Source organism: Fistularia commersonii, chromosome 12, assembly GCF_037954325.1.
Source record: "Fistularia commersonii isolate RoL2024-O1a breed Wild chromosome 12, RoL_Fcom_v1.0, whole genome shotgun sequence".
NCBI lineage: Eukaryota > Metazoa > Chordata > Actinopteri > Syngnathiformes > Fistulariidae > Fistularia > Fistularia commersonii.
In genome coordinates, this window is record NC_141295.1 from 19,289,525 (window position 1) to 19,317,472 (window position 27,948).

The following is a 27,948-nucleotide window of genomic DNA, read 5'->3' on the forward strand; positions in this document are numbered from 1 at the left end:
CTTTGCAGCGTAAGGGATCATTTGTCCCCTTGGACCGCTGCGTGACCGCTACTTATGTGCGATGAAAATGAAATATATTCATACACCTCCAGGATGTCCACTGCCTGAGCAGCATTCTGCGACATCCAGTGCCTGATGGAGATATCTCAAGCTTTTGTTTGTTAGATGTTCTCCTTCCATGCACGCAGGTAACTCTTGTAGTGTCAACATCCAGTGATCTCTGGCAGTTAACACATCGCTTGAACTAGTTTTACCGCAAAGTCACCGAATGCATATCAGGAATAGTTTCCATCGGGAAATTAAAGGAGCAAAAAAAAAAAAAAGTTTTGTCGGTCGTCTCATAAAAGCGAAGGGTCTGATGTTTGGTGTGCAACATGTTGAAAGATACGGCGACAGAAAAAGCACAAACAACTGTGTTCTCTCCTCCCACGCTGCTCTTCCAAGACACGCTTTGTAGGAAATAAACTGGGAGTCTGTTTCCAAACGCTGACTCTTTATGCAAAACACTGTGGGAAAGAATCGGTCCGTTAAGCTGAAACTCGCGGAGGGCCGGAGGGCCGGCGGGCCCGTGCACGGCAGCCGACTTCTGGGTAACTGCTGCTTTAACCAATCAGAGGAGATCCCAATCAGCATCTCCTCACCTCACCTGCTGGCTCTGCAGTCAAACTGCTGCCGGCAGCTAAAGCAAAAATCACCCCCACCTTTTTAGTGTCTTTTTCTCAAACCACAGTTGTCAACCCGCAAATGGAGTCGCTGCCGAAATGGGATGAGCCGTTTCCAACGCCCCCGCCGTATTTCACACCCGGTAGGCCTCCTCTCCTCCGAAATCACCCGTGTGTTTGTGTCGCTTCTTACCGGCTGTTTGCACTCGACGCCAAACTTAATTTCATTGTCTGAAGACTCTGTCGGCGACACGACATCCCTCTGTCTATCTGTGGCAGGGGAAAGTCAGAGAGAGCAAGGTGTGACCATTTATCATATTCATCCAGCGTTCACTCCACCGCCACCTCCTCCAAGCTCCTCCGCGGTTTCTCCGTCTCCTTTTTCAGGTTTGTGCCCACACGACCTCCAATGTTTGTTGCTGTTTTTTTTTAAAATTCTTTTTCTGATAAATAACTCCCGGTTCAGAGGGTTGTTTCTGGAAACCCCGTGGACGTGGCGTTGGCGAGGGACGGCCAGAGATAGGACGAATGAAAATGCAAAAATTGAACCTTGTATGCAGCCATTTAAAAGCCATCCGCCTGCTCTAAAATGATAAATTTTCCAGTTTGGATTGTCATTGCGAGTCAAAGAACGCATGTTTTTGATGCCGTCGGCTCTGAAACAGGGTGGCCTTTAAAAAATGGGATGCTAAGTAGCGTTTATGGTCTATGGTCACAGAACGGCCATGAAAGACTGCGTTTAGACGGGTCTCCCTCCAGTGATCTGCAGGAAAACTGAAATGCCACTGCGGAATTAAATTCTACTCTGAAAGCGACATTTACATTTGCGTGTCTGCTGCGAGCTGCCGTATGTTTGATGTTTAAATGGTGCCTTTGCCGCAGAGCCGCCATGCAAAGCAGACCGTCCAGAGCAACCAGGGGGGCTTCGGCACGCGTGCATACGTTTTGATAACATACAACACATTTGACACAGTTAATAAGAAATTCACCGCTTTTTCTTTTCGCACATTTCAGCAAAGCCGGCTCCCATCCCGCTCTCTTCGTCCGCAGCTTCCCCTCCGCCCCCGGCCACGCCGAGGGTCAAGTTTGTGAGCCATGAGATTCAGCTGCGTCGCTCCCCGGCGCTGACGGCGTGCCCTTCGTGTCGGACCCAAGTCCTCACGCAGGTCACCTACCGCGCCGGGACGCACGCGTGGCTCGTGTGTTTTGTGTTTGTGCTATGCGGGTGAGCTTGAGACGCTCGCAAAACCTAAAGCCGTTGATCCCCCTTACCCGCCATCGCTCGCTCTCAAAGCCGGACACCGATGGCTGGTTTTTGTCTCGCAGGCTGGTGCTCTGCTGCTGCCTGATCCCGTTCCTCGTCGACGGCTTCAAGGATGCCTATCACACCTGCCCTCGCTGTCGGCTCGTCCTCCACGTGCACAAAAAGACCTGTTGTCGATGAACACGCGGCTTCCAAGAGAAGGCGCTGCAATGAAACCCAGATTCATGTGCAAAAATGGATTTTATTTAACTTTTTATTTTAATCACGATTATGTAAAAACAGTGAAATAAATGGCTTTTTTTTTTTCAAGAAAACCAGCAGTTTCTATTTTTTGAGCAGCTTTCTGTGAAATTGTTCTTTGGAGTTTTTTTGAAAATCCACTGACCCCAAGTTATTAAAACTGGCATATGCAAAACAAAAACAGAGATGATAATATCTGCAGGAAAAGGGAATTATCAGATGCTCAAAATTGACTGGGAAGGTGTCCAGTGTAATTAAATGTACTTGTGTGTGTGTGTATTTATACTTATTGAGTGACATTTAAATATCCCTTTTATGACATGTGAATTTATTTTGTTACACTTTCTGCTGATCTTTAGGCTCTGACTTACTTGATCATTCAGGGCTGCTGTTATTTCACACGGATCTATATTTCAGGTATTCGGGTAAAGTATGAGTTTGCATCTCGGACACCCGCGGCGATTCCTCGCCCTTTCAGTTCCACATATGCGACATAAACGCGATTGATCAGCAGAAACAGGCGGCGCTTTCCTGCAGGACGGCGTGCTCAGCGAAGCGAGGGGGTTAAACAGAGAGCAGGAGCAACCAAGGTTGACAAGAAGGTGATGGAGTCCATCCCTTTCATCAAAACATCCGTTCATTCCTTATTCCGATGGCTCATCCCGACCGAACGGAGACAAACATCCACACCGATGATAATGAGGCCGCCTTCACATCCGCTCTGCCTTCTCCAGCTCTTCAGCCCCGGCCTCCCGATCGCGCCCGCTCACGGATACACGGTGCGTGGATTAAAGCTGCATGTGTAGTAAACGTGCTCGGACCGATGACACCGGCGGATTAGAGGTTAATTTTAGATCCCTGAGCCTCGGAGTAATGAGGATGTGAAAAAAGAAGCCCTTTTCTGGAATGTCCTTCCGGTGCGATGAAGGCTGCCACGCCACACCCTCCCGCCCTCGGAGGTATAAGATGTCCGCGGGGCGTCGGCCCGCCGAGACGCGGCAGATCAGCGTAATCTCTGCATGGCAAAAGATGAATCGGAGGTTCTGGCTTTTCTCGGCGGCCCCTTTTCCGACCTGACGCCGTCGGCCGCTCCCTTCCGGCGATTCCAGCGCGGCAGCGAGCTGCTGTCCTACCTGATCCTGTGCGTTTCCAAAATGCCTTTCATACCCCCCGTGTCCATCGCCCGCTCCGTGTCGGGGCTGACTGGGAAGGACAAGACCAACGGCACACCGTCGGTGCCGGCGGCGGCGGCGGCCAAGACCAAGGCCCGGAGGGAGGACAAAGGCAGCTCGGTGAAGGAGCGCCTGGCTTCCAACCTGAAGCAACTCGGTAAGAAGAACCTCCCCAGGAGCCACCTGCCCGTCGCCAAGGGGCTACCGGCGCCGGAGCTCCTCGCCAAGAAGAAGGAGCGCTTCCTGCCCTCGTCGGACGGCCTTCCCGCCGTTGGCTCGGGCGAGTCCTCGTCCAGGACGCAGCAGCACAAACAGGTGAGCCGCCGCGCCGCCAAGCGTGAACCCGAGACCAGAGGCAGAGCCCAGGAGGAGGCCGGCTTCACGGTGACGCTCGCCCCCGAGGCCGTCCTGCTGCTGCAGCGCAGGAACAGCGAGAGGCACCAGCGCTCACGGCGGGAGAGGCATCCGCCGGCGCCGCAGCGACACGCCGCCCTGACCTGCAGAGCCGACATCACCTCCATCGTCAAGATCTCCCTGCTCAACGAGCAGCACAAGTACGACGACGTGGAGTACGAGGAGGAGGAGGAGGCCTGGCGCGTGGACGAGCGCGTGGTGCTGAAATGCACCGAGTGGCTGCGGGGGCTGGAGAACTCGCCGGTGGCCGTCAGGAACGGCCTCGGCGGGAGCACGGGAGGCCTGAAGAGCTTCTGAGGACGCCGGGGCTTCTCCGCGGACGGATAGATTTGCGGGGTTTCTGTCAGAAATGAGACATTCACTGACTTTTTCAAGCTGGATGGTTCTGACTGAGCCAATGAAAACCAGAACGTGGGACTTTTACAAAGCAAAAATGCAAACAAATGTCCTCAAACCAATTCAATAAATATATAAATAAGAGAATAAAAAGCAACGCTGTGTTGTATTTGAATTGACGGCTTCTGGCTGGAAGAGGAAGAGCGTTCGTCTGTCAGATCTGCAGAAGATCAGGTTTGTCTGCTTATGTGTTTGAAAGATCTTATTTCGCGTTGCAGTTTCACACTCGCGTCCAGGTGATTTCACTTCAAAGTGGAAATAAAGCCTCCGGTTAATATTATTGACGTTTCAAGGAGCCGAACGTGCCTGTGCAGAGACAATGCGAAGCCAGCAGAGCGAGATGATGAGGAAAACATCTCGACGTCGGCGTTTCCTTCATTTCACGGCAAAAAGAAGAAGGCCGCCTGAGCGGGAGACGCCGTGAGTCTTAACATCTGCTTTGGCCAAATCAAACGCTGCCTCTCTGCGGCGTAAGAGGCTTTGCGAGGACTTAGAAGCACCGCCCGCGTGTTCAGACCCGGAGGCGGCTTAACCTGCGGCGGGTCAGACGGCGCCGCACGTGCGCGTCCAAGCAGGAAGGAGAACCGGCGTGTAGGTGGAGGCGAGAGGGGTGAGGAGCTGAGTGAACGTTAAATCGCTTTTAAACTTCAGCCGTCACCTTGAAACGATGGAAAACCAGTATTAAAAGCAACGAGAGCGCATTAAAACGTGATCAGCGATTCCCCGAGAACGAGCGTGAACGTCCAGTCACGGGAAAACCTTTCCGTCTCCGCTCAGCTCTTCGTCCGAGGGGACGAGAAGGTCATCGCATTCGCAAAACCAACATTTCATATCGTTCATCGCCGTCTGTCTGCACGGCGAACATCATCTACATCTGGGAATGAGAGGCTGAACGCTTTTATGTCTGTGTCTGAATGAAAGGGTGAATGGTTGCAAGTTTATACGACATAAAAATATAGGACTTTATATTGGAATGAAAGGGTGAATGGTTGCAAGTTTATACGATATAAAAATTTAGGCTTTCATATTAGAATGAAAGGGTGAATGGTTGCAAGTTTATACAATATAGAAATATAGGTTTTTATATTGGAATGAAAGGGTGAATGGTTGCAAGTTTATATGAGATAAAAATTTAGGTTTTCATATTAAAATGAAAACGGTGAATGGTTGCAAGTTTATACGATATAAAAATTTAGGTTTTTATACTTTAATGAAAGGGTGAATGTTGTGAATCTATACAATATAATAATTTAGGTTTTCATATTAGAATGAAAGGGGGAATGGTAGCGAGTCTATACAATACAAAATTGATCGGGTGAATGGTTGAAGGTTTTTATATTGGAATGAAAGGGTGAATGGTTGCCAGCTTACACGATATAAAAATATAGGTTTTTATATTGCAATGAAAGGGTGAATGGTTGCAAGTCTATATGACATAAAAATATAGGACTTTATATTGGAATGAAAGGGTGAATGGTTGCAAGTTTATACGATATAAAAATTTAGGTTTTCATATTAGAATGAAAGGGTGAATGGTTGAAGGTTTTTATATTGGAATGAAAGGGTGAATGGTTGCCAGCTTACACGATATAAAAATATAGGTTTTCATATTAGAATGAAAGGGTGAATCGTTGGAAGTTTATACGGTATAAAAATTCAGGTTTTCATATTAGAATGAAAGGGTGAATGGTTGCGAGTCTATCTGATATAAAATTGATCGGGTGAATGGTTGTAGGTTTTTATATCGAATGAAAGGGTGAATGTCTCTGTATGACGTGTGAAAGAGAGGCTGAATGGCTGAATGTCTTTATGCCAGAACGAGGGTGAATTTGTGGCGGCGCGGCTCGGGAGGAGGAGCAATCGTCCTGGGAACCAAACATTCCTGGTTGGATTCCCGGCTCCTCCTCTCAATAAAGGATAAATTATCATCATTAATGGCTGTATGTGTCTACATGTGGCCCTGTGATTGACGGGCCTTCGCTGCAGGACGAGCGGTTAGATAACGAACGAGCGAACGGACCTTCCCCCGCGGCAACCACGACACCGGAGGGCTGTTGTATAATAAATAGCACACGTTCACAGATGGCTTGCCGTCACTTCCAGCGGTTGATGCGGCGCAGCTGCACGTAGGCCAGGATTATGCAGACCAGGAGGATCCCCAGCAGGGCCACCTGGTTCTGCCAGAAGCCCCACGTCGAGTAGTCGATGTCCATGCTTTCCAGGATCATCTCCCCAGGGATGCTGCGGGGCAGAGCAGACGGGAGCTCCTCAGAAGGTCTGCTCGCGGGTCGCCGGGACGACGGACGTCGCTCACAACTCACCGGGTCGCGTTGAGGTAGAAAAACTGCCCGCTCATCTCGTTGACGTACGCCGCCTGTCGGAGAAGGACGACAAACATCCGGGTGAGAAGCTCCGCCGCCTCCCATCTCCCCGTCCCTCCTGCGGTTTGGACCTCACGTTCAGGCCATATCTGAAGATACTGATCCACTCCAGCCAGGACAGCCAGCTCAGCATGGTGTTGAGATTGACAAGGAAGCCGCCAAACACCTGAGGGAAGGATCGGGGACGGAAACACGCAAAAAATGATCAATCGATGCAGATTGAAATACCGACTCGCGCGGCTTTACATTGTTTTCATGGTTGCGGACTGAAAACAGATATTTTTACTGGCGTCAACTGCGTTCCCGTCGTCTGATCAGTCCTTTCCCATTCTCAGGCTTAGCGGTATATCAAATGTGTTTGATATTATCGCAAGTCTTTGGGTCTTTGTGGTGACCTGACACAATAGACGAGCTGCGGCAAAACCGGAAACAGGAAACCCGGCCGGCGGAGAATCTCCGGAGCGGTATCGGTCGCAGAGACGGTATTTGTTGGCGGTCTGGATGGACGGTAATCGTCCCGATCGGCTCGGCTCGGACCATGTTAGCTATGAAAAGGCGACGGACCGAAATAGCAAGGGCTCTGCAGACAGCCTGTGAAAACACTGCATGGTGGGAAAAACTGCTGCGAGAATCTAGTTGTATTCTTGTAAATAGTGACCCTGGAACATTCCCAATCTTTGTAAGACTTTAGACTTCAAATTCGAAAAACTAGATGTGAGATCATTTTCCACGAGTCTTTTTCCAAATCTGGTGAGGTACCGTCATTTCCGGACTTTAAACCGCCACTTTTTTCACACACCCTTTGAACACTAGGGCTTAAACAATGACGCGGCTAATTGATGGATAATTTGGGCTAATGAGCCAAAACATTTAGCCTGGTCACACTGGACCGGAGAAATTCTGAGGCCGTTCAATTCCGAAGAAAACGACTTTAACGGTTTCAGTGCGCAGGAGGAAGACCCAGATAGCCACCGGCTGCAGTTGGACTGGAAGATTGGATGGGTTTTCCTCGTCTTATTCATTATTCATCTTTTTTTATCAACCGTGTTACAGCCACTGTTTGGAAAAAAATAATTTCCAGTACGTATTTGTTTACATTACCGGTTTGTATTTAATCAAAAGTAAATATTGTGTGTAAATATTTCATGTTATAACGTGGACACCTGCGGCTTAAAGACAAGTGCAGCCTCTATATGTACACATCGATTTATTTATTGATTTTCAGCCGGAGTGGCTTCTGTTCAGCTGCGCTCAATAGTCCGGAAATTACAGTATATGAGCGGCATTTAATTCGGATTTCACAAAGAATTGTTATGTTATCCTGCAAACCGCATGTGAAAACCCAGAAAGACTGAATGTTAATAGAATTGATAAAGGTTTTCAAAAGTATTTTCAATGATTCTGAGAGATCCCGGTTCTTAGCGTCAGGTGCGCTCATTTGTCTGGTACTTAAAACCATTTAAAAACAGGGATCCAATCTGCCCCTCTGGAGTAATCTCATTTTTGGATGATTTTAGTGAAAGCGGGGATTCGTGAATTCTCCCGGAGTAGAAGATATAAAGTTGAGTTGACCGATGTTTATTCGTTTCTGGACGAACCCTATTCTTTGCTGCGAGGGTTCCTCTTTACGACTCACCATCATGAAGACGAAGGGCAGGGCGATGAGGATATTTGCCATGGCGAAGGAGGACACGCTGGCGGAGACCAGGAAGGCCAGGCCCACCCCGGCCAGGCTGACCAGAGACATGTTCAGGGCGAAGCACAGGAAGGCCTCGAAGGCCGGCTTCAGTCCTGGAGGATGGAGATGGAGATGGAGATGGAGGCGGGTGAGAAGAAATGAGCTTTGTGTCCAAACCATCTCAAATGTGAAGAAACCGTCAAAGTGAGAATTATATGCTCATTTTAAGACGCGACTGAGACACATAAAAAAAAAAAAAAAAATTCGATCAGCGTTTTGAGCTTTTGCACGGGTTCAGATTAGATTAGACCGGGATAGATTAGATTAGATGAGTTAAGCAAAGGTTGAATCTCACTAAAGTGCACCAGGCAGTATTATTATACCAAATGGAGGAATAAAAAGGTAATAATCCGGCAGATACACTGATAGTCTACTCGTGGCTCCTCCCCGAAGGCGCGGAGGAGCAGCATCTTGGTCGGATTTTGTGGTTTCGGTGTGCAGATGTGGTTTCCTCATCCGGGCGACGCACCCATCATGTAGTAGGCGATGCTGGAGAACACAAAGATGGGGACGATGCGGTTCGGCAGGAGGTCGGCGAAGATCTTGGACAGGAAGTAGACGGATGTGCGATAGTAGCCGCTGGAGTTCTCGTGTCTGCGACCGTCGGGAAACCGAAGAGCGAGACGGGGAAAAGAGATCAGCGAGGTGAAGCCGATTATCATTCATTCATTCATTCATTCTCGATAACCGCATTCACCGGGGTCTCCACTGAACCTGCTGGGCTGTGGGAGGAGCCTGGAGAACCCTGAGGAACCCACGCTTGCAAGGAACATGGAGACTCCACACAGGAAGTCACCCTTGTGGGAATCCCTGTCATTCATTCATTCATTCATTCATTCATTCATTCATTCATTCATTCACATCACACAGATAACAAGCATTCACCCTCTCATTCACACCAGACATCCATCCATCCATCAAAGATCTGAGGTGGCCTTCAAAACCACCTCAGGAACAGGTCCAGCATATCTGAGCCAAATGATAAGACCTTATGTTCCCGGCAGAGAGCTGCGTTCCTCTAATACAAACCTACTAGCAGTACCTTCTGCTCGCTCTAAGGGATCTCAGGCAAAACTGTTCTCAGTTCTACTACCTCAGTGGTGGAACAAACTTCCGGACTAGCATCATCTCTCTCAACCTTCAAGAAACAGGTAAAAACTGTTCTCTTTCAGGACTTTTTACTGCGCTGATGCCCCAGATCAGGTTAGGCACCAAGTTAGGCTATGCAGTGTGTGTGTGTGTGTGTGTGTGTGTACGTTTGTGTACGTATTTGTCAAAAAAAAAAAAAACTCACTAACCCCAGCTTACTGTTCTGTATATTTCCTGTGCATCTTGTATTTGCAAGTGTTATTTGCAGTCCTTATAAGATAAGATAAGATAAGATAAGATAAGATAAGATAAGATAAGATAAGATAAGAACAACTTTATTAATCCCGAAGGAAATTGTTGTGCCAGAGTTACAGAAAATATCACAGTAATAAATAATAAAAAGAAAAAGGCAGAATTAGAAATAAAAATAAACTATAAACTATAAAGTGCCTCAGTGAAACCATAAAGTGTCTTAGTCAACAAGTGATAAAACTATAAGTGTCTTAGTAACAATAAAACTATAAGTGTCTTAGTAACAAGTGAGGTAAGGAGTGCACAATAGTATGATAAAAGGAAAAATTGTAGTGTAGCTGTTATGAAATGAAATATTGCACAGTTCTGAATATTGCACAGTGAAATGAAATATTGTACTTTTTTTTTTTTTTTTTTTTTACTTTTTACTTATGTCCTCTATTGTAAGTTGCTTTGGATAAAAGCGTTTGCCAAATGTAATGTAATGTAATGTAAAAGATCTGGTTCCTTGGGTCTCCATCCTCACCCTCGTGACCGTAGGTGAGGGTGAGAACGAAGATCCACCGGTAAACCAGGAGCTCAGCTCCCTCCTCACCACCACAGAAGACGCCGCACCGTTCCACCCGTCCATCTACCGCTCTATCTTTCCCTCTCTCGTGAACGAAACCCCGAGATACTCGACTTCGGGACCTCCTCCCCGATCCGGGTCGGACACCCGACGGAGAACCGGCGTCTCGGATTTGGAGGTGCTGATCCTGATCCGGCTGCCAACCGTTACGCTGAGAGCCGGAGAATGTATTGCTGTGTGTCTCTAAAAGATTGCTTCTCAAGTAGACCCTGGGAAACATGCTTGTGGTGTAGCATTAGCATGTCAGTGTAGGCACACACACACACACACACACACACACACACACAGCAGGAGATATGAAGTGCAGTGAACAAACCCCTGGGAGACACCGTCTAAATATTTAACAGGGATGATAAGAAAGGCGACGAGAGACAAAGATAATGAGACAAACCAAAGTCACCCGAAAGCTAAGACGAGGAAATACGTATGTAGCGCTTGGTTTCACTGGAGACGAGGAAAGACCGCTGTGTTTACTGGGTCTAAACGTGTCAGCGTGAAGACAAATAAATGAAGGCGTGACTTGAAGACATTACACCCCTATTACGCTGATAAGCTGCTCAAGGTTTTTCAGTGAAAACGTGTCGAATATTACCGACAATCATCCGGCTTTGCAAAAGCTACTTCAGTAAAGCAGCACTGTTTTGTCAATAAATGTTAATAAAGTTAGTCTTTGTTGCAAGATGATGTATATTACTTTCTCTTTTATTCTTTTAATGCTACTAAGGACACAATTTTGTGCAGAGGTGGACGTAGAACTATTTTATAGACAAATGATACTATTCATAGTTGCGGCGGAGAGTGTGTAGGGGCGCACAAAATGTTTTATACTCCCTAGTGGGGGCGTAAAAGAAAATAAGTGAGGCGCACTGCTCTCAAGAGACATACAGCAATACATTCATTTTCCCAGGTTACGTGGAAACTTTGCCAAAAGCAACAGGACACACACACAAACACACACATATACATGCAAGTGTGAGATATGTTGAATATGAGACGCACCGTGTGACCAAAACACGCCTCCGGTCAGGCGGCCGTGAACTTGCGCTCAGTAGTTTTGTTTTATTTTCCGAGTAAAACCAAACACGGGATGGTGGTGTTTCCTCCCGCGGCACTCACATGAAGATGGCCCGCTCGTTGATGAAGAGCTCCACGGCGGAGAGGTTCCCGAACACCATGTTGATGATGAGGAAGAAGAAAGCGCCGCTCCTGGAGGAGAAGGAGGTCAACCGGTGGAGAGTCAAGTGACAACGACACAGTCGGTGCAAAACTTGAAGTTAGCGAGGACTTTTTATCTGAATGAAATATGAACCGCGTGGTCTGGATTTGACTGACCACCAGTGACGTGCGCTGAGGTAAGAGTAGCTTATTTAGCATTTAATTGGCAGCTGTTAGCGGATTATGTTTCTGCAAACAAACAAACAGTAGCACACAAAAAAACACATATAATTGAAAAAAAAAAATTACGGTCTTCCCTTTACTTATAAATGAAATCCGTGCAAGTCCAATTTAGAAGATTGTCTAAGTTTGGATATGTAACCCTCCGTTTTGATAGTGAGGAGAGGAAAAAATAAATGGATGGCTGCACTTCACATGCTAACTCTAGCTTGCCGTGGCTGGATTCTGCAGCCGAGGAGTCGCAGGAAGAATCCCTGGAATCAGGAGCGCCCCCTACTGTGAGGCAGGAGGACTGCGTGCCTCACCTGGTGGCTCTTAGCAGGTGTTTTCTGATCGCTCAGGGCAAGAAACTAGTAACACACGTACAGTTGTTGACACATTGGAAATGCAGTTCATCTAGCGAAATCGTTTAAACATTTTAATAGAGACGGCAATATGGTCTTAGTGCAGAGCATGCCAGCGGTCAGCTGTCAACATGCAATCTACATTGAGGCTCGACAGTCGGCTGCCTCACCGCACAACTCCTCTCAGTATTTGAACAGTAAATGTGAAAATCCAGTCGTTTTGAATCAAAATCAATCTAAAACTGGTGAAGTGAACTGAAAAATACCTTTATCGTGCAAATCACTGATAAATAGAATCATTTAAATCCTTTTATTATTTGACATTTTTTGCTTTCTAAGATTGACAAGTAAGGCACGGCCTCTCCTGCCTCCCCTGACTGCACCTCACTGCTGACCACGACAGTCCACAGCTGCTCCATCACCACAATGCTGTTACATAACATCGCTGGGGACGAGTCCGGGGAGCACGCCGGCGCCAGCAGCGGTTAATTTATCACTGCTGATTTCATAAAATTAAACAACGGTGCATTTTATTGGTGCTATTCAGTGAAGTTCACCTTCTGTCACCAAGGGGGCCGCCAGGGATTTGTTTCCAAGTGGACGTTATGTCATTCCCGCTAGGATATTAAACCCCCCGCGATCTCCACCGCACCTGTTCTGCAAGGCCTCTGGAAGCGTGAGGGGCATCTGGTAGTAGATGAGTCCCACCAGGATGGCGAAAAAAATATTGAGGGCCATCTGGGCGTAGGAGGTCTGGGGGTTCCTGAGGGTGTTGAGGAGAGTCCTGCCACACACCACGCGCAACTGACACACAAACAAACAAAGCTTCAGGATCTGTTTTCTGGAACTGCCAGTTTAACGTGACCTGGGTTTAATTAAGTGATATTTCCAACCTGGTAGAGGAAAGACGTGACGTAATCGGCCGCCCGCTCCGGACCTTTGACCCCTTTGGTGCTGCACTGGCTCACGTGGCTCAGCTCCTCCAGCACGTCCTGGCAGAGGCGGGACTGGTAATACTGGAGCGCCAGGTGGTTTTTACTGCCGGCTGTGGAGAGAAACAACAGCCACGACACGTGTTCCAGATAAGGACGGACGATGAACTCCGGCTTTTTATCTCCGCCGTTCAGCCTGAGACACCTGGTTATTCAGGTGGTTGCAAATGGAAAACCTGGGCGCTGACGTGATGTTTGCAGCTACCTTACAAATTGTGAATCTGTGTGTTTGTGTGTCCGATCACATGACGCGCAACTGTGCATACCAGGGGTCGGCAACCCATGCGGCTCTTCCATCTTTACACTGCGGCTCCGAGCGGCTTGGGAAAATAAATTAGAAATATTTCACTGAAGTGTATTTCATTTGTGTTAATTCCTTTTTTTAACGTTTAGTTCTAGGTTGGGAGATTATTGTGATCTTGAAATATTAAATAAAATTGTATTTATTATTTTTCGCCGCTCAAAATAACGTCACACTGGCGGAAGCCGGTATACCCGCCAGTTGGTAAAGTCACGATTTGCAGATGCTGTGCGCAGAAGTTCAGGAGCAGAAGTCCCATAAACCAGGTAAAATGAATATTTATGACGATAATTTGCAAATATTTATTTTTTATTGTTTACTGACAGTGATTTTTTCCCGATTTATCTTTAAAATTCAGGTCAAGGCTCCGCTACACGCTCTGAAAGCCCAAAGCTCAAAATGGGTTCATTACATAAATAAAATTTAATTTGCTCTGTAATACTTTGGGAATTTCAGAAGGAACATACTTCACACTTGTTTATACAAAGTGTAAAGGTAATAAAAAGCAATATATACAGTGGTACCTTTATTTTAGACGTCAAAAAGTAAATTGCGGCTCCCAGTGTTTTTCTTTCCGAGGAAACCGGGTCCAAATGGCTCTTTGGGTGTTTCGGGTTTCCGACCCCTGGTCTATAAAGTCTAGATCCTGGGCGTCCTTCAGGCTGCTTCTTTATTTTTCTTCTATCTTTTTATTGACACCGACTTTGCGAGTGTTTTGTGCGTACGCTAAAAGTGTTTGCGTGTCTCTTGGTGTCAAAATGGGATCAAGAAATATGAAAATAATATGACTTCCCTTGAACGCAGGAAGAAGGGCTGAAGAAGCAGATGAACTTCATGTGGACTTTTACCTTCAGGGGGGAATTCAAATCTGGATTCAACCTCTCCATTGGTGATGTCCATGAAGAAATCAGCAGGGTTGTTGAACGGCTCAATTTGATAACCTGCACACACACACACACACACACACACACACAGAAACTCTTCATTTTCATGCAATGTGACTGGATTGTTTTTGAGAAGTAAGATGGAAAGAAAACCAGTCCATCTTCTCCAGATCAGTTTCATGTTGTTTCTTCAGTGATCTTCAAGGGGTCTTCACAACCAATCATCTTCCTCCATCCAGCCCTCTTCTCTCACACCAACTACCTTCCCTCCATCTCTAAACCTCCTTTTTGGTCTTCACCCAACCTCAGCATCCAACCTCAGATCTTCTCCAGCCCAAAACCAACTCCATGTGACTTTATCTCCAGAACATCTTCCATGTGCTGTCCCTCTGATGGATTCCTTCCTGATCCTCTCCATCCTCCTCACTCCCAGAGAGGAACCTCCAACATCTTCATCTCTGCTTCCGCCTGTCCTCCCTTCTGTTTAACTCCTCCACCTTCTTCATCTCCACTCCCTGGAACCTCACCTTCACCTCTCTAGATTCTCCACCACCTGCCCCCTGTCATCACCGTGGATCACAACATCATCGGCAAACATCAGAGTCCACCGAGGTTCTTGTCCAACCTCACCTGTCAGTCTGGCCGTACCGATCGGCTCCAAGAAGATACTTTCAAGAATCACAATCGAGTGGAACATCTGCTCTTACCGAGGTCTGTGAAGTATTCCAGCGCGTGGTCCGCCGCCCCGGCGTACACAACCTCGCCTCTGTGCATCAGCGTCAGGTGGTCGAACAGTCTGAAGATGGAGTAGCGAGGCTGATGGATGGAGAAGATCACGGTCTTCCCTCCTCTGGAAAGCCTGGAGACACACAAGTCCAACGTGACGACGCAGAGGTTAAAACTTTTCTCCGACACCCCTCCACCGGGGTTCCTCACATGCTCCTCAGGGTTTTGATATTTCTAATGTGGTTTGCACTTTATTTGAAGGAGCAGATCTGGAGGACACCACCTGTCCTGCAGCCAGGGGTTGGTGGGCCTGGAGATGAACCTCACAGGTGGGGGTCATCCTGGAGACATTCACCTCTTGCTATCGCTGGCTCACTCATTCACACGTCATGTCCTGATCTATTTCTATTGTTGTTGTTGCCATTTTGGATAGCTATTTTTATTGTTGTCATTTTGGATAGCTATTTTTATTGTTGTCATTTTGGTTAGCTATTTTTATTCTTGTCATTTTGGTAAGCTATTTTTATTCTTGTCATTCTGTTATCTATTTTTATGATTATTGTTGTCATTTCGGTTATCCATATTTGTTGTTGTTGTCACTTTGGTTATCTATTTTTATTCTTGTTGTTGTCATTTTGGTTATCTATTTTTATTGTTTTTGTCATTCTGTTATCTATATTTATTGTTGTTGCTGTTGTTGTTATTTTGATTGTTTATTTTTATTGTTGTTGTCATTTTGGGTACCTATTTTTATTGTTGTTGTTGTTGTCAATTTGATTATCTATTTTTATTGTTGTTATTTTGATTATCTATTTTTATTTTTGTTTTTGTCATTTTGACAATCTATTTTTATTGTTGCTGTCATTTTGACTATCTGCTTTTATTGTTGTTGTTGTTGTCAATTTTGTTATCTATTTTTGTTGTTGTTGTCATTTTGATTAGCAAGTTTTATTGTTGTTGTCATTCTGTTATCTATATTTATTGTTGTTGTTGTTGTCATTTTGATTATCTATTTTTATTGTTGTTGTAATTTTGGGTATCTAATTTTATTGTTGTTGTTGTCATTTTGGTTATCTATTTTTATTGTTGTTGTCATTCTGTTATATATATTTATTGTTGTTGTCATTTTGGTTATCAATCTTGTTATCTATTCTATTCTATCTTGGTTATCTATACTGTTATCTGTCCTATTCTGTTATTCCTATCCTTATTATTGTCTCGTCCTTTTAACTGTCTATTTATATTTATATTTATATTTATATTTATATTTATATTTATATTTATATTTATATTTATATTTATATTTATATTTATATTTACTGTCGCACTGTTGTGTCAAAGGAATTCTCCTTATGGGGATCAATAATGTATTATTTTGTTTACATGTCATAGAGACAAATACAACCATTCACATGTCTGGACAGTTTGGTGTCTCCGTTGAACCTCCTGCTTGTTTTGGACTGTGGGAGGATCCTGGAGAACCCTGAGGAACCCCAGAGAACATGGAGACACACGGGAAGACCTTTCTATTTTTAAAAGATATCGCTGTACTATTATTTTAACGCAACATTCAATTCTGGACTTTTCGTATTCCTTCATTTACTTATGTATCTCAAATTTTGTCAGAAGCTACCCCCCCTCCAAAAAAAAAACCCTTCGACAATGATCTGTTATTATAAATAAAGTCATGTTATTATAATGATATTAATAATAATAATGATAATGCCAACTGGTACTCACTTCTGTCACTTTTAGTCTTTATTTATATGTGTATTTTTATGTTTGTGTATGTTTATATATATAAATGTATACGTGTGTGTATGTGCATGTGTATATATGTGTATTTATATTTTTTAAGAACCACTTTGTCACTTTTTACTGTTTATATTTTGATTGTTTCTCTCTTTTTTGTGGATGCACCTACGGTGTCCTTGAGCGCTGAATAATGTACCTTAAAAATGATTATCGTTCATGTTGTAACTCGATTGACTGCACATATCTGGGTAGTCAAATAAAAAACAAGAAACAACATGACGCTGAATACGCATGCGGACAGAAGTCCGGGCTCGGCGACGAGCGGCAAACATGGCTGCCTTACTTGTGCAGCAGGCTGACGATGCAGTTGGCCGTATTGGAGTCCAGTCCGGTGGTGGGTTCGTCCAGGAACAGCAGCGACGGGGAGGTGATGAGTTCCATCCCGATGCTGCACCTTTTCCTCTCTCCGCCCGACACGCCGCGCAAGAACTCCGTCCCGATCTGCACACAGTCGCTACTTCGCTTGAATATGAACATGGGTAATGATTGTCTCAATGTTGTCATCATCATTATTCATTTATTATCAATAGAGGAGGAGGGGCAAATAAAATTCACATCTTATGACGACCATTCACCCTCTCATCCACATGTCTGTATGATGCACGGTCTCCAATGGACCTCCTGCATGTGTTTGGACTGTGGGAGGAACCCGGAGAACCCTGAGGAACCCCACACAACCGTGGACCTTCTTGCTGTGAGGTGGAACCGCTAACCAGTTAGCGCCACATTATCAAGAGTGTGGGCTCCAGACTTGAACTTTGTGAGCGGATGAATTTCTCCTGTTTGTGTTTCTTCTCGGTCCACTCGTAGGAGAGCATCTTCCGTCTCATGAGAAGAAAGGAAGTGGAGCACGAGGAGGCAAGATGATTTTCGATCTCGTTCGTTTTCATACCTTCGTGTCGGCGCAGTCCGCCAACCCCAGGTCTTTTATGATGGCGTCCACCCTGCTGCGTTTGTCTGCGCTGGAGTGAAGCTGAGGGCTGAGGCGAAGGTTGGCGCTGAACAGAAGGTTCTCCCTGACCGTCAGCGTGCCCATCAGGACGTCGTCCTGGAAACACCAGGCCTCGGAGTGAAGACCACGCTGGGCGCAATGTCAAGAAAATTAGCGTTCCCCGCGTGGTCTCGTCTTACCTGAACCACATAGGCGGAGCAGAGCCGGAGGTCGGAGGTCACGACCTTCCCATTCACCAAGACGGTTCCTTGCCGGAGCCCCGCCGGGTCTTTCCTACCCGCGATCACGTCGAGAAGCCTGGCCGGGAAAAAGACACTTTAATATTAGCGTGCCGTGTTTTGTGCGAAAGAGCGCGTGGTCAACAAATGTGTCGCTTACGAAGTTTTGCCGCTCCCCGTGGCGCCCATGATGGCGTTCATTCCGGGTTTCATGATGCCGCTGCAACAATCAGAATTTTTAAATGATAAATGGATGGAAAAAGAGACAAAAAGAGCTCCTCTCTTGTGGAAACGTCTACAGACCTCCATCCCTCTGTTTGTGTGAGAACAGGCTTCAAACCTTCCGGTTAGCGCTATGCTAGCCCCTTGTTATCACTTCATCAACATGTGATAAGAACCTCATATCTTTTCACGAGTCGTTGGACTCTCTCATGTTGCAGGTTCACCAACTGCAGCGTCTCACCACGCGTCTGCCGTCATTATATCTTTTTTGAGTATTAAAGTTGAAATTGTGTAATTTCAGCTATTAGCGTGTAGCTGTTAGCGCTTGTATGAGATCGTCTGTTGTTGTCCTTCGCAGCCCTCGTTCCCCCCGAAGGCCTCCCACTTTGGGGCGATCACTTTCTGATAGTCATGGGATTAATTTAAAGCGAGAAGTTCTTCATTATTACACGATTTTTGACGGGAGGGCCGAATGATCTTTGAGGGTTTCCCGATAACGCGTGTCCTTATTCACTGTTTCATTCACCAACGATAACGGCGCGACAAAGATAACGGCAAACTCAAGTAAGCAGCGCAGAAGCCAATAAGGTGCTTCAATCAAGCCACAATTACATTTTATAAAACAGCTTTGTCGGAGGAAGTATTCAAACTTTTCATTTCCATTACGAATTCAAATTTGATTTTTATCATGTTTTAAACAGGGGTTAGAGAGACGGTGGGCCATTATGCAGCTTCGCCATTAAAATTCCATCGTCATATTTGAGAGCGGGTTAAGACTCTGAGAAAGCAAATGTTAAATGGGTTTTTATTTTAATTGTGGAATTAATGAATACATTATCATGGCAAGTGTCCCACTGCGGGGTTGTATAGCATTTTAATAAGGGCGCACAATGCATACGCTTACATTTCTTTATAAGAAACTTCATTAATATTTTAAACGTTTTAATTCAGCCCAAATCGTAATAGCAATTCCAGTCAGAGCTAAATTGCTTTACAATGCAAATGGATTGGGTTTATTGTTCACCTGAGCTGATTTGTTCTTTGGTTTCAGTCAAGCACAAAGAATACGTGCATAATACAAAATATACGGTGTACAATGGTACAGGTTGTAAAGAAACAATGTGCGTTTGCCTTTTCAGCTGTTCTTTGTTCACGTTGCCTCTACAGCAACTGGAATAAAAGGTTAGGCGCCGCGGAATTTCTGGCGAGATGGAGCATCTCACACTTTTGCTCCAGCGGGCCCGAGGTTCTGCCGCCGTGTGTTTTTTGAGCGCCGTTGAACACGCTCGCGTTCTGTTTCAAGACTTTCCAAATCACCTCCTGTGTCGGAGTTGAAATTTTGGCAAGCTTCTTCTGCGAGGCTCCCACTCAGGTACCACGTGTTGGATGATTCAAACCACTTTAAATTCATCTTGGTCCTCCTGAACGGTAAATCTTTATTGTCTGGTCAATGCAAGTGGTTTACTCCCAATTTTGTTTTAATCATGAATATTTTTCCAGTAGAATCCAAATCCTTCTATGTTTTATGAGCAGCTATGAAAACGGCAACAACAACAACAACATATACCATCACATAGCGACTTGCAAATCTTAATTTTCTTCAATACAATAAATCACGTGCGGAGTCCTACCTTACATACTTGAGGATTATTTTTTCACCCCCGTTCTTCCTGAAGAGTCTTCTCTCCTGAACACAGTAGTGTAAGTTGCTGAACGTGACGGTGGGGCCTCGTTCTTGGAAGACCTCCTCAACGTCGCAGACGGTCTGCTCATCCTTGGACATGTTGGAGAGCGTCAGACCTGAAGGCAGGAGTGTGAAAGACGGAGCATCTCAGGGAAAGCTGCAGTCACTTAAACCACAACTGCTGTGTGACACGGACAAGGGTGGGAGAAGAGACACGTATGTAATAAGTTAGTCGCTGTGATAATTTTCCCGGCCTTTGGACTTTGAGGAGTTCGCAAAAGGAAAAACAAACAAAAAAACACATAGTATGACATTGAACTTTCCTGCCAAAGTCTCAGCTCCACCCAAGAAACGCTGCAAGCCACTTGATAATAGTTGATGATGAAGCACGACCATGTTTGGGTACAGACCCGGCACGTCTTTTTATTACTTTTATTTATTTATTCATGACTGCCCAAATTTGGCGGAGGATCCAGACACAGAGACTCACATGGATTAAACAGACAGTGCATTTTCTCAAGGTGAGACTGGAGGTATGCAGACAAAAAAAGATATAAACTTGTTGCTTTGGTGACCCCACTACCTCCCCAGCACCCGCTGGTGCAGTGCACGGATCATAGAATATGCACAAGTATGTGAGCAATTCACTTATGTGGCGTATTGTGACACAGAAACTTTATACCAATGATGACCACGCTTCTATAATAGCCACTGATCTCTTGGAAGGTTTTAAAAATAGCCCACTCTGGTTTTATCTAAACACATGTGCGACCCCTCCCCCCCCAAAAAAACAGTTGCTCCTTGTGAGTTTTAGCCCTGAACCGGAGCGAAGTCCATTTAAACCGTATGATACAGACAGGATAGTCCACATAACGGGGATTGAAAGGGGTATTTGAACGCAACACAGAGCTGGATATTTCCACAGCCCTGCTGCCCCCTGTCGGACACAATGCGTCATGGCAGGCCGGAGTCGTGGGGTGGGATCAATGTTGTTTTTCTATGACCTTTTGTTTTTTACCGCTGGCCAATCAGATGTCGTGTTCTGCACGGGGGGCGGGGCGGAGACGCCGATTCGACCAATCGCTGAACAGAACAGAGGGAAGGTGGGCGGGGTCCGGGCGCAGAAATTCTTAGGTGTTGTCATCGCGTTCCTAAGCTCGGTGTGTTTTACACTAGCGGTGCGGGCGGAATTAAAATAGACACAATGCGACTCTAAGAGCCGTTTTCGACCGTTTCTTTAGCTCGTTAGGGTCTTTGTGGTCACATTCCCCGTGGAAACAGACAAGAAAGGTCGTTACCAGCCCTTGGAAACCGAACAGCCATATATTTCAAACGGAGACTAGCTTGAAGCTACTAGCTAACGCTTAACGTTAGCTATGGAGGAGAGGAAGGAGGAGGGCGAAGCGGAGATCCAAGAGCACGGCCCCGAACACTGGTTCTCGAAATGGGAACGGCAGTGCTTAGCCGAGGCCGAGCAGGACGAGCCTACCGAAGAGGACACCGAGCAGAACCAGCAAAAACTGTGGCACCTCTTCCAAAACTCGGCCACCGCGGTAGCGCAGCTCTACAAAGGTCTGTACCGAAAGGCGAAGTTAGTTTTCGGCGTCCCGTTAGAGCTAGCGTTAATTATCGCCGCTAGCTAAAGAGACACAAAGGGCATCGGTAATGCTAGCTCTTAGCTCCTAAATCATCTGCCATTCCGGATCACGGTCGCCTAGGGTCTCCGGTGGTGCCAGCCGGGGTGAATTTGTGAATTATCTCTCACTAGGTACCGCCGTGATCGCACTGCGGTCCCCCCGGCGCCAACCCGTACCGCTGCTGTCAAAAGCTAGCACCATGCTAATGTTAGCTATGCAAACCCGGTCACAGTGCCAAGCTAACGGTGCCTCAGAGGGGGACCTCCGGGTTGAACGCACCCGGGGATAGCGGAGATAAGAGGGTGCCCCAACACGGAGCGCCTTATCCGCCCCTGACAGTAGTTAATTCTGCGGGTTACTGCTTTTACACAGGCAGGGAGCGTCTCATCCCGAGTCGGCGGACAGTCCTGGACTTTTTTTTTTTTACCCAGCAAGAAAAGCTCGGGAAGTCGGCGTCGCGACCTTTACCCAAAAAAGCAGTTAGCCGCTCCTGTGGCGGAGCTCATCCCGGCGTCAAGTTGTAATTTGAGCATTAGCACTTACAAAATGGACCAGGACTCAGTTTGGACTAATGTTTTTTTTTTCTTTCCTCGCCCTGCAATTCGTCAAAATGCACGACACTAGTTTGCGGACTCCAACGCCTTTGCCCCACAAAACCCCCCTCTCTCCCGGCTCTTTTAACGCAGCGATATTTCCGCAGTGTTATATTGTACAGGGCGATCGCACGGTTGATAAAATCAGAACAAAATGGCGAAAGCTGTCGTCAGTGTTTACATGTTGACGTCTCGTCAGTCCCCCTCCTCCTCGTCCTCCCCGCCGCTGAACGTGAACTATCTTCGGTCTGCACACCAACACCTCCCTGATGTTTGGTTTGGGACCGGGCCCCCCCCGACTCATTTGGGGGTTAAGAAATAAACATAACCCACGCCCCTTTTCTCTTCCAAAATGTCTGCAACTACTTGTCAAGTACAGTCATTATCCCTCTCTTCGTCCAGCAATCCTGCCTGGTTTAGATGCATCTGCTTCTAAGCTGCCTTTCATTATCCCCACAGGCCGCTGTGCTGCTGGATCCTTATTACAGTTAATGCCAACAGATCATTTCAAAGGAACCCCACTTGCAGATTAAATTTAGGGATTTTCCACAAGACTGATTTTCTTTTTTTTTTTCTTAAAAGGGCAACATAGGCCACTCCAGCATATGCTCTTAACCGCAGCTATATCAATTGTGAGATCTTTTCAGCGTGCTAGTGTTTTTAACCTAAAGCAACAGTCCACGCCGCAATTGCTTCAGGTGAAAGTTCATCATAAACATCACAACGGATGCCCGTGCAGTTTAATGTTCAACAAATGATGTGTCCAGACCTTTTGGCATGTCGTATTGATATTCTCAATAGGAAGCGGCGCTTTTTTGTGTGTGTGTGTGTAAAATGTCTATTTTTAAGGGAGACATCAGAATGTACCGGCGCGATACTGTCTTTTTATCTCGGTTTAAATTTAAACAGAAACCCGACCTTCACTTGAAGGGGTCTGGAATTTATGCAGCAGTGATGACTTTGTTAGCTTAAGTGTTACATTCAGACTAATTTTGGTTTTACAATTTATCCGCAGATAGAGTATGTCAGCAGCAGGGCCTGTCTCTGTGGGTGCCGTTCCAGAATGCAGCCACAGCCGTCACTAACATGTATAAAGGTAAGCGGATTACGTTCGGCGTGTGCTATTCTCTTATTAATGACATTCAGGTGGTATTGTATGCCAGGGAGATGGATGATGATTAACTTTGTTTCTGCTGTCCACATTTATTCAAAAAAAAAAAATGTTTAAATGTCAAAAGAGAGCATGGAAGCTCGTCAGCGGAGCTATGATCTGGGGATCCAGATAGGCTACCAGCGCAGGAATAAGGAAGTGATTGCGTGGGTGAAAAAGCGCAGAAGAACCATCAGGCGAGAGGACCTCATCAGCTTCCTGTGTGGAAAAGCCCCCCCTCCACGGACAGCCCGGGCCCCGCCCAGAGTCGCTATGGTATCTGCAAGTCGCCCGGCGCCCGCGGAGACTGACAGCTCTGTGGAGACTGACCTGCAGCCCTTCAGAGAGGCCATAGCCTTGCATGGTTAGTGACAATGTCAAACAGGAAGGTCTTGCATTATTACCATGTAGCGCAATCGTGCCGGGGGAGGGTGTTTTTGTCACCGGCCCCGGCTAGGTTGTGCAAAACCTATCAGGACGTAAAGCGCCGTGCAAATTTAAAAGGAATTTTCCGCTCGTCCGGAAAAAAAAAAAAAGAGGCGACAATGCTAAATGACACGTGTTAGCGTCGGTGCGGAAAAACCGAGGCAATCAAGGCACATTCTGAAAATCAATTTTTACGTGACTGCGCTCAGTAGATACGCGCTGTTTGTTGATCATCCCGTTATCACGCTCGAGTGGAAACCAAGTAAACAGGACCGCTAAGTTGAAGAGCTCTCCCAGCGCCTCGTCCGATCAGCGCTCGGCGGGCTGCTCCGGCCACATTTACGCGTACCTGCCACGCTGCTCACACCAGACCGTGCCCGACTCCGTTTGTGTGCTCGTCAAATAACACCGACCGCGCCGGTGGCTGAGAGCGTGTTCTCGGCGGCGTCGCCCGCCTGAGCGCCGGCCGGCCGTTCATCTCAGGAGTTAGACACAGATTTCGTGGCCCATTTACTGTTGACAGTGGCGCTATTTCTCAGACATTAATAGCATTGTGTGTGTGTGTGTGTGTGTGTGTGTGTGTGTGTGTGTGTGTGTGTGTGTGTGTGTGTGTGTGTGTGTGTGTGTGTGTGTGTGTGTGTTCTCTTAAAACTACCGGATCATGGATTTACACAGACTTGAGATGTCTCTTTGAATGTTGGGAGGGGGTTGCATATTTCTTAGCATTTCCTTTGATTCAGTCAGGTATGTTTCGTACGGCTGTGATTTAAATATTCCTTCGGCTCTGTTTTCTTTCACCGACGTTGAAATAGCGAGACGGATGCTGAGACGCGTTGCACTCCAGCCCATCGCAGTGAGAGTAAATGTTGAGTGTCCTTCAGCAGGACATTAATGAGTTGACTTTTTTTTTTTTTTTTTTTAATATGATGAGGGAATTGAAGCAGCCTCTGCCGCTACTTAATCATGATTCATCAACTCGCATTACACAAAGCGACATAGCTGGTAATTGATTTGGCGGACGAGCCGTAATCAGCGGGGCCTTGGCGGTTACCTGCACCCGTTCCCGCGCTCACACTCTTGTGTCTCCCTTTCCAGGCCTTAGCGGCGCCATGGCGAGCATTTCTGTCCGCTCCGGTCCTCCCGGCTCGCCGACTCACCCCGCCCAGTCCCTCGGCCGCCGTAGAAATGGTCTCCACGATGTGGACCTCAATACTTTCATTGCCGAGGAGATGGCGCTCCATTTGGATTCCACCGCCAATCGTAAAAGAGGCCCCGCCCCCTGTAGTGATGTCATCACAGACTCACCAACTCATAAACGTAACAGGATGCTCTGAACCTTTCCTAGACCACTAATACCTTCTGTCCTCTTTTTGTTGGCTGACAGGACAGCTGAGAACTGATGTTTTGGCCAACCATTAAAATCTTCCTCCTTTTTCGTCTTAGTTGCAATGCTACAAAATAAAGAGAACTTAAATATTACCAACCCGCTTATTTCTCCCTCTCTGTATTCTTTGCTCTGCCCACCTGTTGTCTGCTGCACCCCATCCATATTCAACTTTTTGTTTTCTTTAATCATTTGTTCCCGTTTGGTCGCCCCACTAGACCCGATGGCTAAAGTGAGCACATATCGCACCTCACGCTCTTCCATCCCAGAACGTCGTATTCAGACATTCGGCCGGGGCTCCCTTTTCGTGCTTCTCGTAGATTAATCACACGAGCCGACCCGCCGCCTACGGCTAGACCTCTTCCCTTCATTCTTTCTAAGCGTACTTCCCGCTCCTCCTCCACGGAGTGCTGGCCAAAACCAGACTGGACTAAAAACCTGGGCTCCTCAGGTGGCTGAACTGCCTCCCCGCTGTGTGGCTTGACATAAAATGCTTGGCAGTGTGTGTATCATTCTGCTGCTGCTCTGTGTGTTTGCGTATCCGACAGCAGAACTGCCACTTAACTTTGTCGTACTTGTCTTTGCCTTTGAGAAAGCTGCTACAGTATCTCTGGTTGTTGTGCAACTCTGTCTGTGTGCGTGTGTGTGTGTGTGTGTGTGTGCGGGTGTGTGAGAGCGAAAGTGTGTGTGTGTGTGTGTGTGTGTGTGTGTGGGTGCTTGTGGATGCAGGGTTTTGGCAACTCAGCATCAACTGGGCCGATTATTTCCTGTTTTACTTACTTTTCACCCCCGACCCTCCCCCTCAGTTTCTCTCTGCAGCCAAAACATGGTTTTATCACAAAGCAGTCGGGTCCGGGCTGCACGCGTTCGACCCCCCCGACAAAGACGACACAAAAAAAAAGACGCGGCGGCCAAATGTTCCACGGCCAAACGCCCCGTTTTGCAATTATTTTTGTTCCCCGAGATTAAAATTGCAGCGTTTGTTTACACTTAATCCAAACGTGCATTCTGTCGACGCCGACTTGGCGCCTGTTCTTCAGTTTGTACAAAGAAAGCCAGCTGCTTTTTGTGTTTTCACATTCGGCCCATTGATAAAAAAAACAAACAGAAATACAACCCGGGGTCTCTAACTCACGGAAACCTCCCGGGAACAACTCGTGCGACCGCAGCTTTAAAAAGTCGAAATGTTCAGGATACGATTGGCTTTGTCCGGCCGCGTCCGTCGCTCCCCGGCGGTCACGCTGCTTTGTGATACGATCTTGTGTAACGTGTGTAAATAAACATGTAGGTGCTGTTCTATGTGGTACATATTGTAAAAAGTGCAAAATTCATCAGGATGTTCATGTACATTGATTCTGACATTAAAGAGAATACAAGCATTTAACCCAGGTGTTCCGAGTGTTACCTGCTCGCCCGGGCCTGATTTGGATGCAGGTCAGCGGCGGCTCGCCCACGTTATTTTTGGATTACCGGGGGCCTGATTCCAAAGAGGACGGCGGAGGAGGAGAGCGCAGCAAAGCGGGAAAACCTTTCAGCTATTATGTATCGCCATGCCTGCGTGCTTAAATGCCTCGTTCCACTCGTTTCCTCACTTATCCGCCGAAGAGCGCCGTACGTCCCGGCCTGTTACCTCTTTGTAGAAGCACTTCGCCAACTGCATTAACACGATGGAATTCACACACACATTTCTAGAAGAAAGGAACACATCGGTGCTGTAAAGATCTCCAAAAACCTGCACCTTTCTAATTGTGTCGGGTTTCCACCGGAGAGGCGCTAACTAGCCACCTGCAGATCCTCCGTGAACATCGAGTTGACAGAGTTCAAATATACGGGGCAGGGCAGAGGTCGGACCCCCAACAACGGGTCTCAGGAAATTAGCGCACCGGCAAAAGAGCCGTCTGTCAGTCAATTGGATTTTTCTTGAATTATTAATCGGTGCTTAAAGTTGAATTTTGGTACATCCTGCTCATATTCATCCATTTTTCAGTCATCTCTGTCCTGCATTTTAACCTTCTACCCACGCGCCTTCCCACTTTTAAGTGTTATCTAGTGTTTAGCATTAGCAGGATAATAGCATCGTTCAGAACCGGGTGTTTTTGGGACATTTCAAACACCTCAGGACGGGACTTTTTAGTGTTTGTAATTAACCTTCTCCAGGCAGATGTTGCAGATTTGCGACAGCCAAATATCAGATTTTTCCTGCAACTACAACTTAATTTGAGCCTGAGAGGGTTAAAATTTGACAATATTTCACCAACCTGATTCAATATTAGTACGTTACTGGGATGAAGGCTTCATCATACAGGGACTGAACGAGGGGGTCAAGTAGCAACCTCTCATTGGTCTTATGAGGAACCTCAGAGTGTGTGTGTGTGTGTGGTGTGTGTGTGTGTGTGTGTGTGTGTGTGTGTGTGTGGAGGCGGCTGCGCACACTGCAAAATGCAAACGCAGCAGAGGAGAGCTGCTGCAATCAGACGGGCGAAACTGAACTCCAGCTTCCATCTGGAGATGGAGGTCCAGTGGCGAGAAGCGGCGTGGGACGCCGAGGTCGTGATGTCACCCCGCGCCGCCGCGTCACATCTAAGCGAGGCGCTGAGCTGCGGACGGGGGCGGGGTCGCTCTGTGATGTCACGCCGCGGAGGTGACGTCACAGCTGAGGGTTCATAAAGAGGAACCGCGGGGAGAGCTTCAGCAGAGGGAGCGCCCTGAGGAGAAGGTCCAAAAGACTCCAGAGGAACACATCTGGCCAAGACAAGCAGGTGAACATCTGGACGGAGAGACCTTCAGGGAGAAGAGCTTCGTCCAGAAGATGAAGGATTCGTCGTAGCTCTGACAAAACTAGCGCCGTTCCTCACTGAAGTCATCTCCTTTAGTTCTGGTCCACACCTTCACGCACACACACGGACGGGACGCTACCCAGACCTTCGCTAGCAGCTGGAGGGTTTCAGAGCAGGGGATGGAACTGCTGGTCACCATAGAAACCACCAAC

At 46.8% G+C, this 27,948-nt stretch overlaps 3 protein-coding genes and 1 pseudogene across 3 annotated transcripts; 3 read left to right on the top strand and 1 right to left on the bottom strand.

Moving 5' to 3' along the window:
• The first annotated feature begins 744 nt into the window (after positions 1–744).
• On the top strand, positions 745–2,106 carry LOC147229087 (LITAF domain-containing protein pseudogene; annotated as a pseudogene).
• On the bottom strand, positions 2,000–22,215 carry abcg2b (ATP-binding cassette, sub-family G (WHITE), member 2b). Its single transcript, XM_086157570.1, has 17 exons — positions 22,181–22,215; positions 19,717–19,950; positions 18,024–18,083; positions 17,825–17,942; positions 17,586–17,741; positions 16,977–17,134; positions 14,860–15,011; positions 14,117–14,209; positions 12,869–13,020; positions 12,628–12,779; positions 11,353–11,442; positions 8,737–8,861; positions 8,166–8,320; positions 6,606–6,695; positions 6,470–6,522; positions 6,240–6,389; positions 2,000–2,130 (listed from the first exon to the last, which is right to left on the bottom strand). The coding sequence occupies exons 2-16, from the start codon at positions 19,866–19,868 to the stop codon at positions 6,242–6,244; spliced, it is 1,854 nt and encodes a 617-aa protein (XP_086013696.1). The 5' UTR covers positions 19,869–19,950; positions 22,181–22,215; the 3' UTR covers positions 2,000–2,130; positions 6,240–6,241.
• Positions 3,186–4,087, top strand: LOC147229089 (uncharacterized). Its single transcript, XM_086156191.1, has one exon. The coding sequence runs from the start codon at positions 3,186–3,188 to the stop codon at positions 4,047–4,049; it is 864 nt and encodes a 287-aa protein (XP_086012317.1). The 3' UTR covers positions 4,050–4,087.
• Positions 20,870–26,343, top strand: hapstr1b (HUWE1 associated protein modifying stress responses b). Its single transcript, XM_086157569.1, has 4 exons — positions 20,870–21,341; positions 23,015–23,095; positions 23,238–23,513; positions 24,671–26,343. The coding sequence occupies exons 1-4, from the start codon at positions 21,146–21,148 to the stop codon at positions 24,907–24,909; spliced, it is 792 nt and encodes a 263-aa protein (XP_086013695.1). The 5' UTR covers positions 20,870–21,145; the 3' UTR covers positions 24,910–26,343.
• The last annotated feature ends 1,605 nt before the right edge of the window (positions 26,344–27,948 follow it).